The sequence below is a fragment of the Corythoichthys intestinalis genome, chromosome 10 (genome assembly GCF_030265065.1).
Source record: "Corythoichthys intestinalis isolate RoL2023-P3 chromosome 10, ASM3026506v1, whole genome shotgun sequence".
In the NCBI taxonomy this organism is placed as follows: Eukaryota; Metazoa; Chordata; class Actinopteri; order Syngnathiformes; family Syngnathidae; genus Corythoichthys; species Corythoichthys intestinalis.
Window position 1 is genome coordinate 19,831,886 of NC_080404.1, and position 17,262 is coordinate 19,849,147.

Consider the following 17,262-nt stretch of genomic DNA (forward strand, 5'->3'; position numbering starts at 1 on the left):
TAGGAAGAATTGACGGAGAATAAGTTGTCTTTTAGCCAAAACTTGGCGTGTTTAATTTCCACCGACATGCGGCTACATCCTCTCTCAATGCTGTCTTCACAGGCAATCCCACAAATCAAAGTCATCAAAGTCAAACAAGAAGAAGTAATAAAAGTAGCACTCTTGACAATTAAGTCCCATCCTGCCATCTTGTGGCGAAAAGTTAATATGTCAATAATAACAAGCAATAGGAGCATTATTTCCACATCAACTGAGGACACATTTATGAATACAAAACATTTCTTCCACCATTTCTCTCAACACCCCCACTTGTTCTCATGTTGATGGCCTTTTTAACAACCAAATGAACTTTTACATTTCAAATTCCAAAAATAACACTGTCAAACTTCTTCAATTTTAACTTTGTTACAGGTTTTGTCATGATATCAGCTATCATGTCATCCGTTGTCAATCAGGTAGCACTCCGCATCTCCTCTTTTGAGTGCGACTCCACTGCACCGGGTACCATCTGCCAACTCGACGCTGTGGTTCTCTGGTTTGAACGTCTCCTGGAAGCTTTTGAATTTGGTCTCATCAGTGATGATATGAGATGTCGCTCCCGTGTCCACCATCAGACCTCGTTCCCGGATGCTGTGTGTATCCTGCCGCCTGGTGTCGGGCTGTTCATCTCTCACCTTGAACGCGAAGTCAGGATCTCCATCTTCAGCAATTTTTCTCGCTCCCTCCGGTGTTTCCTTACGTCTGCAAGTGGTGTCTTTGTGCGTGTCCGTTTTGCACTGACTACACCACGTCTTTTGTCAACATGATTTTGCACGGTGGCCTTTGATCCCACATTTGAAGCACACCAACTCTGTGTCGTCTTTGATCCGGTCACGAGCGTTTGCTTTTGTGGCTTGCTTTGAAGCTCTTGCTTGAGTCTTCATCACTCTGTCACTTGATTCTGCTGCATTTAATTTTTCCTTTTCTTCAAAACTTCGGAGTTTGGTTTTGAATTCTGCAAATGTCATGTTCTCATCAGTATGCGCCACATGAATTGTAAATGGCTTGTAACTTTCTGGCAGCCCCTTCCAGACCATTGCGATAATTAGACCATCTCCCAATGTTTCACCTGCATTTCGCAATGCTGTGATGGCGGTCTCAGCTCTTATTATGTAGTCCACTATGCTTTCTTCTTTTCCCTTTTGAAGAGATGTTAGCATGGTGTACAAGTTTATAATCCTGGGTTTTCCCTTCCCAGCATAATATTCTCTTAATATTTTCAGTGCTTTTCTTCCGTCATTTGGCGCATCTTTCATTATTAACGAGAGGCTTTTATCATCAAGAAGTTGTATCATTTCAGCATACGCTTCCGCATTTTTCATGTCATCATTTTCTCTCTCGGCTTCAGTGTTTGGTCCTATCAGCACTGTGTTCTTTAGCCCGATTAGATGAAAATATCCCAACATTTTAGTTTCCCAGAGTTCATATTTAGCTTCATCTCCGTCAAATGCCAGTCGAGGTAACCTACTTGTTCCTCGTGGATCCATGTTGCCTGTTAGCTTTTTCCGCTAATCAGCAGTCCGTGAGCACGCTGTCCTTCGCGGCCTTCTCCACAGTGGAAACTGACTTTACCTTCAAATGACTCCTGGGCCCATAACCTGTTGAGGTGGTTGCAGCTCAACGTTGCATTCGTAGGAAGAATTGACGGAGAATAAGTTGTCTTTTAGCCAAAACTTGGCGTGTTTAATTTCCACCGACATGCGGCTACATCCTCTCTCAATGCTGTCTTCACAGGCAATCCCACAAATCAAAGTCATAAAAGTCAAACAAGAAGAAGTAATAAAAGTAGCACTCTTGACAATTAAGTCCCATCCTGCCATCTTGTGGCGAAAAGTTAATATGTCAATAATAACAAGCAATAGGAGCATTATTTCCACATCAACTGAGGACACATTTATGAATACAAAACATTTCCTTTACCATTTCTCTCAACAAAAGATGGTTCAAAACGAGTCAGAAAAGCACAGAGAAAAGAAAGAACAAAAGGAAAGTCCCACCGCATGTCAAGTGAGCATTTGTGTTTTGTTTTCAGCACTATTTTCTGCGTATGTTTCGGGACCTGTGCCCGTGTTGTCATCCCTGCGCTGTCATATGTACTTTGCGTTCCGGCAAATGTTAAAATAATGATATAAAACATTCAAAAATGATTTTAATGCGAGTCTCGTTATTAATAGAACACAAATATTTCACAAATATCTTATTTGTTTTTACCATCCAAAAACAGCCGTTTCGGTCCATATTTGTCATGCTCGTTCTTTTTCTCAATCCAAGGCGGGCACAATGGCAGTACACACGCATGCTGGATAGTTGACATACTACTACTGGGCTACTACAAAGAAACAACATTTTATTTCACCTATGGTGTGTGTTGGAGTTTTTGTATTGGAAATAAAAGCGCCCATGTATTCTCAGGCAAATCCCCACAGCTAGATGGCACAATGACACACAAACACATTTGTAATCTAAAAGGTCCAATAAACCTCGGTTTAAATCCCACTATTCACAACACTCAAATAAATTGCACACGAAAATCCAAAAGCGCTCTGCACGGCGGCAGCTCAACAGCAACAACAAACAATAATATGGCTACAATGCAAAAGCTATTTGAAGTTCTCCACGGTGTAAATCTGCAGCTAACTTTTCCTTGCTGGGCACTATAATGAACTGTAACAATCACCTTTATTTTTGACCTCATATTGAATTTTAGGAAATTTTGCTGTTTTTGTTAAGAAAAAAATCGCTAATTCGTTTTTGTCAACAGTTAACTTTTCTGTTCCAAATGCAGCTTATTCAACATGATCTAGTAGTTAGCAAAGTATCAGGTGGTTATGCTAAATCAGGGTTGCTCATTACGTCAATCCCGATCAACCAGTCGGTTGCAACGCTAGTGTGGGTAGCTCGCAGCATCCCCCCCCGAAAAAGTTTTTTTAATGTACATAGTTAATTATGATAATGTGTGTAGGTTGTGTTGTGTAAGCAACATATAATGTTATGCAGCACCCGTCTCTCTGTAAACAGCTTCTTGCTAACGTTTTTCTGATTCTATAGATTAACGTTTAATTAACGTTAACACTAGAAAACACAAACAGTAGGACACTTCTCTCTAAGCAGTTTCCTACTTGAGTTGAGCAAGTTCACACAGTTTAATGTTACGCTTACTGTGATGCTGGTTGGACTTTCAGTAGCAAAATTAGTGGTGCGTTTCCCACCTCCACAACATTGGTGTCTTTTTAAATTACTTACAGTGGCTGCTGCTGACTGAACAAAACTTCTAATATCCCACCTCTTTGAAAGGGGCGGAGGAGGCGGTATATTGTCGACATGTATTTCTGTGTGTGGAGGGGTGGTGGGGGGGAGATAGACTGGCGCATTCAGCAAGTGAAAAGGGGTAAATCAAAGTTTGAACATACAGTAATTTCAATTATTCACTTAATAACGGTAGGGTCAATTCTATTCTTACAACATATGGGAAGACAATCTAAATTACCTGTATAACTGAACTCATTATATAATGCATAAAAGGTTGCTTAAAGGCTGGTGGGGACAAATTGTCAAATTTGGCCGTTTGGGGGCCCTAGCAAAATAATGCAAAGGGGCCCATATTTTTGGCCCACCATTTCGTCACAGTGTACTGTGAAACCCATACATGCAATCCAACCCATACGTCCATATTTTGTATATTAATCATATTTTGTTGCACTGCAAACTTCAAACTTCCCACCCCAAATGATTGTCAGTACTTACAGTAGATAGCGCCAAACCTTTTTGTAAAAGAGGAAAGAAAGAAGTTAAGGAAGAACTTTTATTTTTTTAAGCTTGTAATCAAGTATCAAGACTCACAAAAGTCAAATAAAGCAAACTGTAGTAAACAAAATAGAATATAAATTAAACAATTGCCAGATTGGGGCCCCCTAGTGGTCAGGGGCCCTAAGCAACTGCATAGTCTGCGTATAGGCTGGGCCGGCCCAGGGGACAATTTAAACATCCTGAGAAGTTGGTTATGTTATGTCCCTACCGTCCCTATGCAAATTTACACCCTTGAATTGGATATAATTGTTCTGCCAGTTAGTAAATGTAATTGGCATAAATGGATAGACAAAGATGGATTTTTGATTCAAAATAATAATTTGAGGGAAAAAATAATTGGCTGCCAGTGACGGCGCTTAAATTTGGAAGGCTGGAAAACGGGGATAAACGTCCAATTCATTTGAACTCCCAGTTCAGAATGGAAGCGTCTGCTTGATTTACCGGCAGGTGGCAACATTGTCTTGTTTAAAAAAAATTTTTAATAGGGCCTCTACCGGAAACTAGCGTTTGTAGCGTATGAAATAATCGTGCCATTGAGAAATAAGCGTCATTAACGACTGGAAGTGAGGTCACATGAGTACACAATAAATTACATTTTGAGAATATGTACTGGTTTAAAATACATGATCAAAAATGTATATATATATATATATATATATATATATATATATATATATATATATATATATATATACATTTCTTTCTTTCTTTCTTTATTTTTTACAGCTGGTATGTTTGAAATTCAGATGCAGTTGGTTATGCAGTCAAAATAAAAGTCAAAAAACGTTGACGAGAATGTCATGGATTGACTTTGGTTACGCATTTAGTAGAATCATCAAACCACATATTGTGACGTTTTATTTTGAAAAATCAGGCAGGAACTACATTATATCACTAGTGGAAGTGTGACTCAGTTGTACAAACACATTGAGGGAGTGGGAGGGAGGACGCCAACTTGGAAACACGGCGGACGGAATGAAACAAACTCCCCCTCGATGAAAACGAGCGGTGGTCTGTTACCCAGGCAGGAGGGAACCACATACGCCGGTTTGATATGAAACATCGCGGCCTGACTTTATAGCCACTCTCCGTCGCTTGACGTTTTTAAAGTTCTCTTGGTAAACTTTCTGCGCGTCTTTTGTCGAGTTCGCTCCGAGTGTGCTCCATTCGGCCGGCTTTGGGAAGCGAGCGACCCGTCCCCCCACATGCCCGGTTCTCGCTAGTCAACCTTCAGGACCAGGTGAGCTCCAAAGCCGGACTCCGCGTGGACCACCACAGGTAACGGCGGTCATTTGACCCGCACGGATCCCTTTGGTCACATTTCACGACTCTGGAAAGGAGCAGCCGAGCTTCACGACCAGGACATGGATCTAACAACAGAGGCCGTGAATAGACGCGGAGAGGGCGGGAGAAGATTCCGAATCGACTCGCTGTGCGCCATCGGTGTAATTTGCTTACAAGGTTGGTACTACATTTCTACCGTAGAATTCATTCATTAGCTCAGGAACACATTAACATGCATTTAACACACACGCACTCACGAAGTAGTAAAACTCCCTTGTTTTCTCGGTAATTTTTTAAGACGGTGTTTCCTAATCTTGAACCAATTTTATTTGCACGTTTGCTAAATTCTTGTTGTTGTTGTTGTTGTTTCGTTTAAAAAATAATTTTGACACATTCTGAAAATATTTTTTGGGGTCATTTCAGTCATTTTTGTTGTTTTATTGCTTTACAACTTTTATAGACAACATTTTACCGGCAAAGTCTTAATTTTAAATTCATATATTGAAAAGTCAATTACATGCAATGATCATCATCACGGTCACCCGTGTATGTCATGTGGTGGTTGGAAAAATGTACTTTCAAAACTCACTTTAACGTCGACAAATGTCCAATCCATGTTGACTGCTCGCCGCAAGCCCTCCCACTCAAAATTGATTGGACGTCTATCGCCGTCAAAGGCAAACAACAATTTAATTGTGTGCAATCTGTTAATTAATGAAACTTAAAACATTTGCCTGCTTCTTTAAATATGTTGCCGGCAAAGCTGTAGTAAATATTTCAGTTGTTATCAAACCAGTGAAGTCAACAGTGACCGTTCACTCCTCACTGATTTGCCTATTTGCATTATTTTGGGGACCAATCCTCCTCTTGTGCTTAAAAACTCACTCACCTTTTTGCTTTTTGTTGTGCTCAAGCCAGATAGCAATGTGTAGGAGGCACCTTGGTGCCCAAAACTATGGAGAACTAAGCTGAGGAGATTCATGTAATGTTTTTTGTGAAAGCAAGGGTGTAGGTTTGCATAGGGACGGTAGGTGCATAACAATACCAACTTTTCAGGATTCTCAAGTTGTCCCCAACAACTTTTAAGCAACCTTATTTGCATTAAATAATAAGGTCTGGTTGATGGAATAGTTGGAATCCTTCAAGGTATATACTGTAGGTCATTTAGATTGTGTTCCCGTAAGTTGTCAGGATAGAAGTGACCCTACCATTATTAGGTGAATTATTTTTATTTCATTTCCTTACCCCTTTTCACTTACTGAAAGTGCCGGTCCATTTTTTCCCCTCAAACGTGCATTTGATTGGCTGATGACTGGACCAACCCCCGCCACACACGCATGCTCACACTCACACAGCCCCGACAGAAATACATGTCGACAGCATGCAGCCTCCTCCGCCCCCTGAGATGGGATATTAGATGTTTTTATCAGCCAGCAGCAGCAGCCACTGTAGGCAATGTAAAAAGACGCCAATGTTATGGAGGTGGGAAACATACCACTATTTTTTTCTACTGAAAGTACATCCTGCATCAGCGCTAGCATAACATTAAATTGTGTGAACTTGCTAACCTGCAAAACTTAAGTGGGAAGCAGCTTAGAGAGAAGCGTCTTTTTGTTTGTGTTTTTCGACTGTTAAGGTTATTTAAACTGTGAAAAATGTAGTGAACTCTGCTGAAAAGTGGAAACTATAGAACAAGGAACATGTGGGCAAGAAGCTGCTTAGAGAGAGAGGGTGCTGCTTAACCTCATGTGTTGCTCACGCAACAAAACATACAACATAATCATAGTTAACTATGTACATAAAAAATATATGTATTCTGGTTGCCGCAAGCAACCCACACTAGCGTTGCAATCGACGTAATGAGCACCCCTGATTTAGTCTATCAATTTATTAGGTTCATATTTGTGAGAAATGCAGCCCTGACGCCCGTTCAACCAATCTGTTTGTTTTTTTAATGTCCCATCCCGAGCAAATAGTGTACATACAGGTTATGCTGTTATATCGTCCCTACCATTGTTGAGACCAAACCCACACCCGTGTGTGAAAGTTTTACAATTGCTGTACCTAGAGGTGCAAGATGCACTATGGACAATTGTCATTTAACCCTTTTCACCTACATTTAGTATCTACACAAAACTATTAGGTCTCAACGATGTTGGAAAAAAAAAACTTACATTGCGTCTTTTTGGGGGCATTGCGATAAATATTGCAATATTAAAACCAGAATTTTCACCAGATGACTTAAATAGCTCTGTTTGGGAAGACTGGTGCACTCACCATGTTTTTGCATTTGTGTATTGCATTCAGTATTTTATTGGATTTAGGGCTGCAGCTATCGATTATTTCAGTAGTCAATTATTCGATGAACTAGTTTGTCGAATAATCGAGTAATCGGATAAGTAACATGAAAAATTAAAATACCTGAGCTGAGCCTCAAACGGACGGTATAAAAAAACTATTAAATAAGGATCTATGTACAACAAAAGAACAATTGGCTAACTTACATATCAAAAGTCCGCTAGCTTAAATGCTATAAAATGTTAAGTTTTTTTTTTTTTTTTTTTTTTAACAATGCTCTTAACAAATGGTTCAGACACATATTCCCACAAAAAAAACGGCTAAATATACCCATAAACTAAATTACGACTGCATTAAAAAAACATTAGCGCAAACAAAAGCTTATGTTGGTCTTAACATGGAGCAGCTGGATTCAGTCATGTGAAATGAGGCAGACTAGAGGGCAGTGTAACCACTCAAATCAATAAAACTGATTGCAAACACTTTCAAAATAAACCATAACAACGCCACAATAATTAAACGAATACTCGAAGCAGCAAAATTTAATTCGAATCTTTTTTTTCTAATCGAATACTCGAGTTTATCGATTAATCGTTGCAGCACTAATTGGATTATTATTCCTGAGTTTCCCCCTTGTTTTTCTCATTTATCCTTGTATTGTTGCATTATAGATGTAAGGTGCTTTAATTTACTTAAATTGTATTTGTATGCATTTATTATTCATTTATTTAAGAACTGAAATTGCAAAAAATTGCAAAACCACGATATGTGATTGTATTCATATAATACTGTTTAATCCAGGCTAAGGGGGTTTATCTGTGAATGATGAAGATTGCTATAAAGCCAAAACCACACAGGTGACTTAAAGTTCCGCTCTGAGACCTCCAATTTGGCCAAATTTCAAAATTGTCCTATATGCATGTGTGATACATCATTGGAAAGCTTAAAATCTCAATTTTCTGGGGGAAGAAACATTTTGAACAGGACGGCATTTAAAAAAAAAAAAAAAATGAAATCCCTAAACCCTGACTGGAGGTGAGAGCATGAGAGAGCATAATTAAAGACGTCATGATTTTAACGAGATATTATCGCGTACTTACCTCTTTTCGATCCCAAAACTCCATGTAGCATGTATCCCCGAGTGTCAAGACACAGCTGCGAATGGCCACAGCCGGATTTTGGGGGGATTTTATGGGTGAAACATGGTAATATAACAAGGTTCGCGATGCAGAAATCGCAGACGTCAAGGAGTGGTGGGGATCTTCATTTTAATATATTCACCCTTTTAAACGTTTTTGTTGTTGTTGTTATTATTTGTCTTTGTTTGGATCGATTATTTATCATCTAAAGTATTGGGGGAAATGCGACAGTAATTAAACCAATACAATTAAGCGATAGTTATGAGGTAGATATCTGTGACTTATTTACAGACACTATTTTTTTCATTGTGAGGTAATTTGTTTGAAAGTTTAAAATATGCGAGTGAATAATTTTTTCATCGTTGTTTAATTTTTTTAAACTTAGACATCAATTAATAATTCTAAGCTAAAAATGACAGACATTTAGATTAATAAATTTAAATACTTGCCTTCTTTTAATGGCTTGGTTGAAACAAAAGTGGTTGCCCGACATCTGTAAACGGGGATCCCCAGGGTAAAACTGACAAATTAAAAATGGTTTTGGGGGCTTAATGTGCCATGAATCTGCTATGGCAGCACATAGACATATTGTTCTATCAAACACAACAGTTCTTTTGGTTTAAAATACAGCAGATTATTTAAAAGAGGGGTGCAAGAGCAGAATCTGCTTTTTCAGCCTTGTCTGTGTTTTCTGCCCTATATAAAAGGGATACAGGAAGCCATGTCTCAAAACACTTAGTGTCCTCATGAAGCAAACCAAAATGGACATGTTCAAAAATCATAATATTAATTGTATATCCTGCGATAGGACTATTGCAAATGCGCACATCGCGATGGCGATATTCAAACGATATATTGTGCAGGCCTAAAAACTATTCAAAATAAAATGGGGCTTTCATATGTTGTTTCTTTTCTATGAAATTTAAAGTTCGTCCTAAAATTTGTCTTTCTCCTTATTGTCGAAGCTAATCTACACTTGTTCCTTCAAAATGGCACTTTATCTCACTAGGATGCCTTTGTTCTCTTTGTTCTTTGGACGTTATCTCAAGTAGACTTGCCACTCAATTGACCTTGATGGTTATACTGTATTCTTGCGATTACAAGCAAGGAAATGCAGGATGATGGCAGGCATCCATGGATCATTGAACACATCCTTACATTGACTTAAACTTATTCCCGGTGATTCTCGTTCTGTGCCCTCACAGCACACTGGAGACGCCATTTCACATGATCATATTCAGCGTACAAAGTATTCATGGAGGAAGTGTGTATCTCTATGGGTGGAATTCATAATGCATGTTGTGCCTTGATGCATCACTATCTTGCTTGTGTTTAAAAAAAAAAGTGACTTAGGACAATATCTTTGTTTATTGTGTCAAAATTGGGACGTTTAACCGAGAACCACACGAGGCGTGAAACATGGCGCGTCACATGTATTTGCATTAGGCGTCGTCAAAATGGCTGAGTGTCCTCTTAAGTTGAAGTATGCCTGTTGCCCCCCTTCCAACCTCCTCAGGGTGCCCACTTTGGGATGAATGTGAGCTCTGTGTGCGGGGCAGTAGGGGAGCCGGCGGCTGTTTACAAGATGCATGAATAGAGCCAAGCCAGGTACTGTCGTGACAGACAGGGGGGGTCTTTGCCCACTTTAGGAATGTCCTATTTATTTTTATTTTTTTAAAGATGCAAATTAGCAGAAATGCCATTGTTGATCTTATTAAATAGTTAATTTTCAAGTACAGGAAACCCTCTGCTTTATCGTTGATATTTTTACAGGAGATTTAGAAGCTTCCAGGCGAGGTTGAAGCTAGAGTTGTGTTTCTTCAATGTAGTACGATGTTGCCAGGCAGCGCTGAGATAAACTAGAACACATGCAACTTATTAAGATCAAAAAGAAGCTGTCTAGAAGGTCCTCAAAATTTAAGGAGTAGTCGTTACCACAGAGCAGAGACAATGTAATGATATGTTGTGTAATGTGTACAATTTTTGTGATAAGATGAAGTGTGTGTTAAAAACATTTTTTTAAAGATGTCTTGGCATTGTGGCGTTTAACATGTCGCTGATCTTTCTGAACTGTGGAACCTATCCCTATAAAAAAATGTTGTGCTTCTGTTTTACTGTCTTTGACAATTTTTACATCTGGTTTGGAATGTGCAACTGCTCTCACCGCAACGTGTTTTTAATGCAGCATCTCCCTTGTTCACCTCTATATTTCGACTACACTCATCCTTGGGTCATCACTCATCATGGTGTTTTTTTTTTTTTTTAATCCAATTTTCCGTCCATATTCACGTTGATGTGAATTTGTATGCCAGATATCAAGCTCTGAGTCTCCTCTTTCAACCACAGTATCTCCCTACATCCTCGTAGAGAAGGGGGAAGATGAGCCGCAATTTACTACTTTGCTAAATTAATACAGCATGTAGCCTCTTGTATTGAAAGCTCTTGAAACATTGACACGACAGAGCCGTAACAGAAGGCCTGGAGTTTATCCCCCTTTGCTTATTATATAGAATTGGGATATTACCATATTATCCCACACTCAGATAATTACTTATGTGACTGGCTGCCTTCAGCTGCAGGGGAACTATATAACGTGCATGAAGTATTTTTCGACATGATGAAGGAGATGGCGGGAGAAGGTGTTGGAGTTCACATTTTTGTCCTGAAATTATGGAACCCAAAAAAGGTGATGTGTGTGATATTGTCCTCCCGTATTTCCCAAATAAATTATTTTTATCTTCCATCAAAAAAAAAAAAAAAAGTAAAATCACGCTAGTTTAAGAGTGAAAAGTGTGAATCTACATAAAATCACGGCTAGAGTCTGGTTTCAAAGTGTTCAACCTTTGTACCGTATTCACTTAGGGTGTGACAAAATATTGAAATGATGATATATCTTGATAGTTTGCTTCCCAAAAGGTTATTGATATGCTCCTGCCAACAATCGATATACAGTGATCTGCAGTGTAGTTTGTTCTATTTATTTATTCAGATTTAGCATTGGAAAGAGATACATATAAAGCATGTTTTTTTCCAATAGTATAATTTTTAAAAATTAAGTATTCATATATTTTAATAAATGTTTTTTATTCACTTCAAATCTCGTAATTATGATAAATTTTAAACATGTTACTGTCCCACCAAATTATTTTTAAACAATAAGTAGAAAAATGCTTGTCTTTATTAAATGCTTCATTGAGTGAGTCCACTCAAATCCGCTCAAGCTGCTCACTTACACACAATAAGCTGCCACAGCAACTGTTTAAACAAGTTAAACGATGATTGATGCATGCGGCGTTTTGAAGCTACGCCTTCCAAGCATCTGTGGCAACATCAAACCTTAACATACACTTATTCAGCATGTTGTTCTCTAAAATGGTAAATGACTGTAAATAATATTGTAAACTGTCTTAAAAAAGCAAAACACAACAACAACCTCAGTGGAAAATCCCACAAATCCCCCAAGCTACTAGATGCTTTTAATGTTTCGTGAATTAGTTACAAAAATTGTATAAAAAGCCTCTCAGGTTTAAATAAACATCTATTTCAGTATCAAGTTAACATTTTAAAACAGTAAATAAAATACTCAAGTCCCCATTCTGTATCAGCAGCTTTGGCATTACCCGGGTCTAAGACAAGTTATGTTTACTTTCGGGACGCAACACAGTCAGTTTCTCATTGCGTCCCGAAGACCGCGCTGTGTATTAGTTCCGCTTTACTTGACATATTTCAATAATCGGAATTTGGATGTTTGTGAATCGTTCTCGAATCTTCCACGGCCAAATCGCGTGTTGGATGGTGCGTCTTTACTCACGTGAGATAATGGCTCGTCATCCAGAATGAAATCTTCGGCAATGACTCTTGTTATTCCCTGGGCTTTGGGAGGGTCGAGTGCCAGTTTGTCACACATAGCAAAAGTTTCTGCCAGTGTTCGTTGCGTAGGACCTTTCTTTTTCTCTTCGGTTTTCTTAACATACTCCTCATATTGTTTGTGGTGGTATTTCGCTAAATGCTTGATTAGGTTGGTTGTATTAAAACTTCTTACAGCTTTACCACTACGCTTGACTTTATTGTGGCATATGTTGCTCTCTGCCTCTTCGTCTTTTTCGTCCTTTAAGGTGAAATGATCCCACACAGCTGACATTTTTACCGATAAAGTCTCTCGGTAAATTGGGAGACTGTAATGTAAATGTAGTGTGTTGAAGGTGTGCCGTAAAATACGGACTGGATTTTAGGGAAACCGAAGCAAAAACTGGAATGGATTATGTAAATCGGTGCGCTGGAAAACCTGGACCGGACTTTAAAAAAAAAAAAACTGGATCGGAATTTCTCCCGTGTTCCGATCCGATACCGATGCGCATTTTTTTGTCCATATCGGCATCCGATCCAGATATCGGATCGGGACATCTCTAAATATGACAAGGGTCGCGATGCAGAAATCGCAGACATCAAGGAGTGGTTGAGATTTTCTTTTTCAGATAGTTACCCTTTTTAAACTTCTTTTTTTCTCCAATTTGTCTTTTGTTTGGATCGATTATTTAATACTGAGTAAAATGTGTCAGTAACCAAAAAAAAATACAATTAAGCTATAGTTATGAGGTAGATATCCGTGACTTATTTAGAGACACCATTTTTCAAGTTTTAAATATGTGAGTGAATAATTTTTTTGTCGTTATTTTTTTAAAACTAAGACATCAGTTAATAATTCAAAGCTAAAAATGACAGACATTTCGAATAATATAATTACGTATCTTTTTATGGCTGGGTTGAAACAAAAGCGGTTGCGTGACGTCTGTAAACGGGGGTCTTCAGGGTAAAACGGACAAATTAAAAATAGTTTGGGGGCTTAATGCGCAATGACTCTGCTATGGCAACACAGACATATTGTTCTATCACACAACAGTTCTTTTGGATTAAAATACAGCAGTTTATTTTAAAGAGGGGTGCAAGAGCAGAAACTGCTTTTTCAGCGTTGTCTGTGTTTTCCGCCATATATATTTTAAATGTGTGAATAACAAGTTCAGATTTTTTACGTTTATTCCAATAAAAAGAACACGACAAACAGCTGTCCTGTTGCAGCTTGTTTTGTGGTCAACCTGCATTTAGAAATGGAACTCGGATTAAATCGTAGTTCCTTATCTGAGCCGGGGTGTTCAACTGGAGGACTTGAGCGCGACACCAAAACAAAGCGCCTTATCGAAAGAAAGAACCGTCTGAATAGACTCTGATAATAATAAGATCTCGTCGTGCATCTCATAATGTTTTCCCGTTTGTGCGGAATGTGAGGCTGGGGGAGGATTTCTGAAGGCCTTTTGCGGCTCATGTTGCTGGTCATTTATCAAGTGTGTTTATTCTGTTTTAGATGAAGGCTTTTTGAACTTGAGTCTACATTTTTTTTTCACACGGTTGATATGTGCAGCGTGCACTCAGCCCATTATGACGGATTCGCTCCCTGGGGAGGATCTTCTTGCACCCACTCCAATCATGATGTCCCACTTGCTCAGATTTGGGTTTCTTGTCATTTTGAAACTGATGCGTGTCTGTCTTCTCTTGTTTGCCGTCCTCTTCCCTCTCGTCTGTGACCTTGAAATCAATCCGGGTCTTCCGTCTTTAAGGATGTTGAGCTTGGTTAAGTGAGTTTCTTTTAAAGGAGTAATGGAGCCTGAAAAGCACAGTGTGTGTCCGTGACTTTTAATCAAACATGCCTCAATTTAGGCCCAAGATGAACGGGCGGCTATGTTACTCATGCTCGCATCTTGCCTTCATTTTATGCCCCCCCAATTTTTTTTTTTTTTTTTTTCAGACCACACAAGACCTCGTTACAGGAAGGCAAACATTTGTATTCAAAGAGTCTAGTTTGCCTCTTATCTGCCCCCGCCTAAAATACAAACTCAGTGCTTTTGGGAGCAATTTTCCACACTTTTTCAAAGTTGATGGACAAATAATAAAAGGAGTGGATGTGTTTATGTGCGGTGGCTAAACTATTCGTGATACGGTTTCTGGCAGAGTTCTTGAGGAAGATAAAATATCTGCGGCAGAGAGAAAGCCTCAGTTCACGATGGCTTTTGCTCTCTGTGGGCAACAAAAGCCAACAAAATGACTGCAACGGCCGAGCGGCTCATTTTAAATGATGATTACTGCACCTAATGACCCGTGTTGGTGTGTGAGAAAGTGTGCGTGCTGGCTCTGGATTTTGTGCTGGCTCTGCAGCCTGTGGTTGTGATTAGCGTCAGGCCTTGTAGAGCTCTCCTTCCTATGTGGTTGCGGGCCTCTTTGGCTCTGTTGTTGCCCGTCTTGTCTGGAAGCAGCTCTGATGTTTATTGACTCGCTGCCTGCTTGCAGCGCTGTCTCCTGTCTGAGTCACAACCTACAGCTCAGCCAAATTTGTAGTGTTGTTTAATGTTCCCTGCCTTATTTATTTTTTAAAAAAAATTCAAGCTGTTCAACACCTTTTCCAGTTCTTTGCTGCCACCCTTTATCTCAATTGTACACTAGCTAACAGTCATCTTAATACCAGAGGTGGGTAGAGTAGCCCAAATTTTTACTCGAGTAAGAGTAGCGTTACTTCAAAATGATATTACTTAAGTAAAAGTAGTCATCAAAAAAATGTACTACAGTACAAGTGAAGTATTCAATGAAAGGAAGACTCAAGTAATGAGTAACTACTTACAATGTCTTTTTTTTTTTTTTTTTAAACAATGGTATATTTTCTTTTCTCAGCACATTATCTATATAACTGTTATTATAATACTGTACAGTGGTACGTCTTCATACAAAGTTAATTCGTTCCAGGACCTTGTTTGTTAATCGAAATGGTCGTATATCGAGCAGGATTTTCCCATTAGAATACAATATAATTCCATTAATTCATTCCACAGACCGTAAACCTACACTAAATCCTTAATAAATACTGCTGGTATTAGTACAAATGGCAATTACACATAGCAAAATAAATAAATTATAAATAAAAATCGTAATAATAATAATACAGTATAATAATATTAATTCCTGTAATAAAGTAACGAACTGGGTTCTAATGTGGCGCATGTTTTTTGCGTGCTGTACCTGAACGCACCCCGTGGCTGACATAACAGTAAGATAGGTGCGGTGGAGATTTTACTTTGTCTTTTAATTTTCTGTTGTTGGCGTTAACTGTGGCGGACATTAGGCCTCTTGTGTTGCACAAGTTCTGGAATAAATAATTAAAAACCTGACGAAGCTGCCGATTTCTTAGGCGGTGTTACTGCAAAAACAATTGTCACCTTATAAAGACTGGCGAACAAGGGTCAGAGGAGGACCGTTGATATCGTAGACATTTTACGGCCGTATTGTCGAGCCAGTTCACGGACGCGCACACCACATTCAAATTTTTCCATCGTCATTTTAATGGTAAGTGTCACCTTTTTTCACCACCTGCACTAATCTTCTTGGAACCCATGTTCATTTCTCTCACAAGAAAGTCCGCTGTGCGTCCGTCTCGCGGGAAATAAAAAAAACTACGGTGCTGTCATGAATAGTTGTTATCAGATTAGGAAACAAATGGCGAGTCAAATTTTACGTCGGGCATCGAAGCGATCGTAATTCGAGGTACTACTGTACTCTATTGCATGACCACATTAGGCCAAAACAATAGACACAAATCATTGAAGTCCGACTGTAAAAATCTACAGAAATGAAACATCATACGTCCAAAAAGCATGAGTGTCCTCTAGTGGAGAAAACATTTCCTACTATGAAATTATAACTATCATATCTGTTTTTGTGCTCTATCGGTACCAGAAAAAACAGAGATGTTGACGTTTGTGCTTTCAAATAATGCTAACTGCAGCATGTGAAACCGTTTATAATTTACGACGCTTTAAGGACACCACGTAATTGAAAAGGCCGGCGTGATCATGGGACTTCCGTCTGCAAGCTTGTGTCTGGTCAGGTGACTATATTATTACGTCTGATTGGTCCAATTGAGTCATGTGATTATGGTTACGACTAAAGATCAACTGATATGGATTTTTCAGGACCAATACTGATTAGTAGTAGCTAGAGGGACCAATAACAGATTTTTAGAACCGATATTGATTTGCAGTAAAAGTGTAAAAATTGGCGTAAAAAAAAAAAAAAGAATAATGCAAACACTGAACTTCATTGAAATGCCTAAAACATTATATTGAATCACACAAATAGAAAATAATAGCTAATATTAATGGTTAGTCGTTCCCCAACCCAGAGGTTGTGAGTTCGATTCTCTGCCCTGATGACCTCGCCTAAGTATCCTTGAGCAAGAGACTGTTGCTCCTGGTGCTTCCTTACCAGTAAGTAGATGAGGATATAGTGTGAATCGCTTTGTAAACTGGAAAGACGCAATACAAGTGTAACTCCATTTACCATCACCATTTAACCCAGGGGTCCCCAAACTTTTTCCTGTGAGGGCCACATAACCCTTCTCTTCTCTGATGAGGGGCCGGGGTCAGTTTGTAACAGAAAAAGTGTGACGATTGCAGGAGTGCCTAAATGTAAAAATGTATTGTTTTTCAGAAAGCCACAATCAAATAACCCTTTCTGGATTCTTCACGGAACCAAAGTAAATAAAATAAAAATGAAATAATATAATATAGTATAATATAATATAATTAGGGCTGTCAAACGATTAAAATTTTTAAGCGAGTTAATCACAGCTTAAAAATTAATCGTAATTAATCGC

The 17,262-nt window shown here is 38.8% G+C and overlaps 1 protein-coding gene across 4 annotated transcripts in view; it reads left to right on the forward strand.

Moving 5' to 3' along the window:
- Positions 1-4,773: 4,773 nt before the first annotated feature.
- Positions 4,774-17,262, forward strand: part of ptk7b (protein tyrosine kinase 7b) — a 155,925-nt gene continuing 143,436 nt past the window's right edge. Inside the window, exons 1-2 of one of the 4 annotated variants that reach the window (XM_057847555.1) lie at positions 4,774-5,124; positions 5,191-5,307. In XM_057847555.1, the coding sequence (XP_057703538.1) occupies positions 5,211-5,307 (97 nt within the window). In that variant the 5' untranslated portion in view covers positions 4,774-5,124; positions 5,191-5,210. Of the gene's footprint in view, positions 5,308-17,262 lie in introns of all 4 variants that reach the window. The other 3 variants (XM_057847556.1, XM_057847557.1, XM_057847554.1) reach the window with 3 other exon arrangements.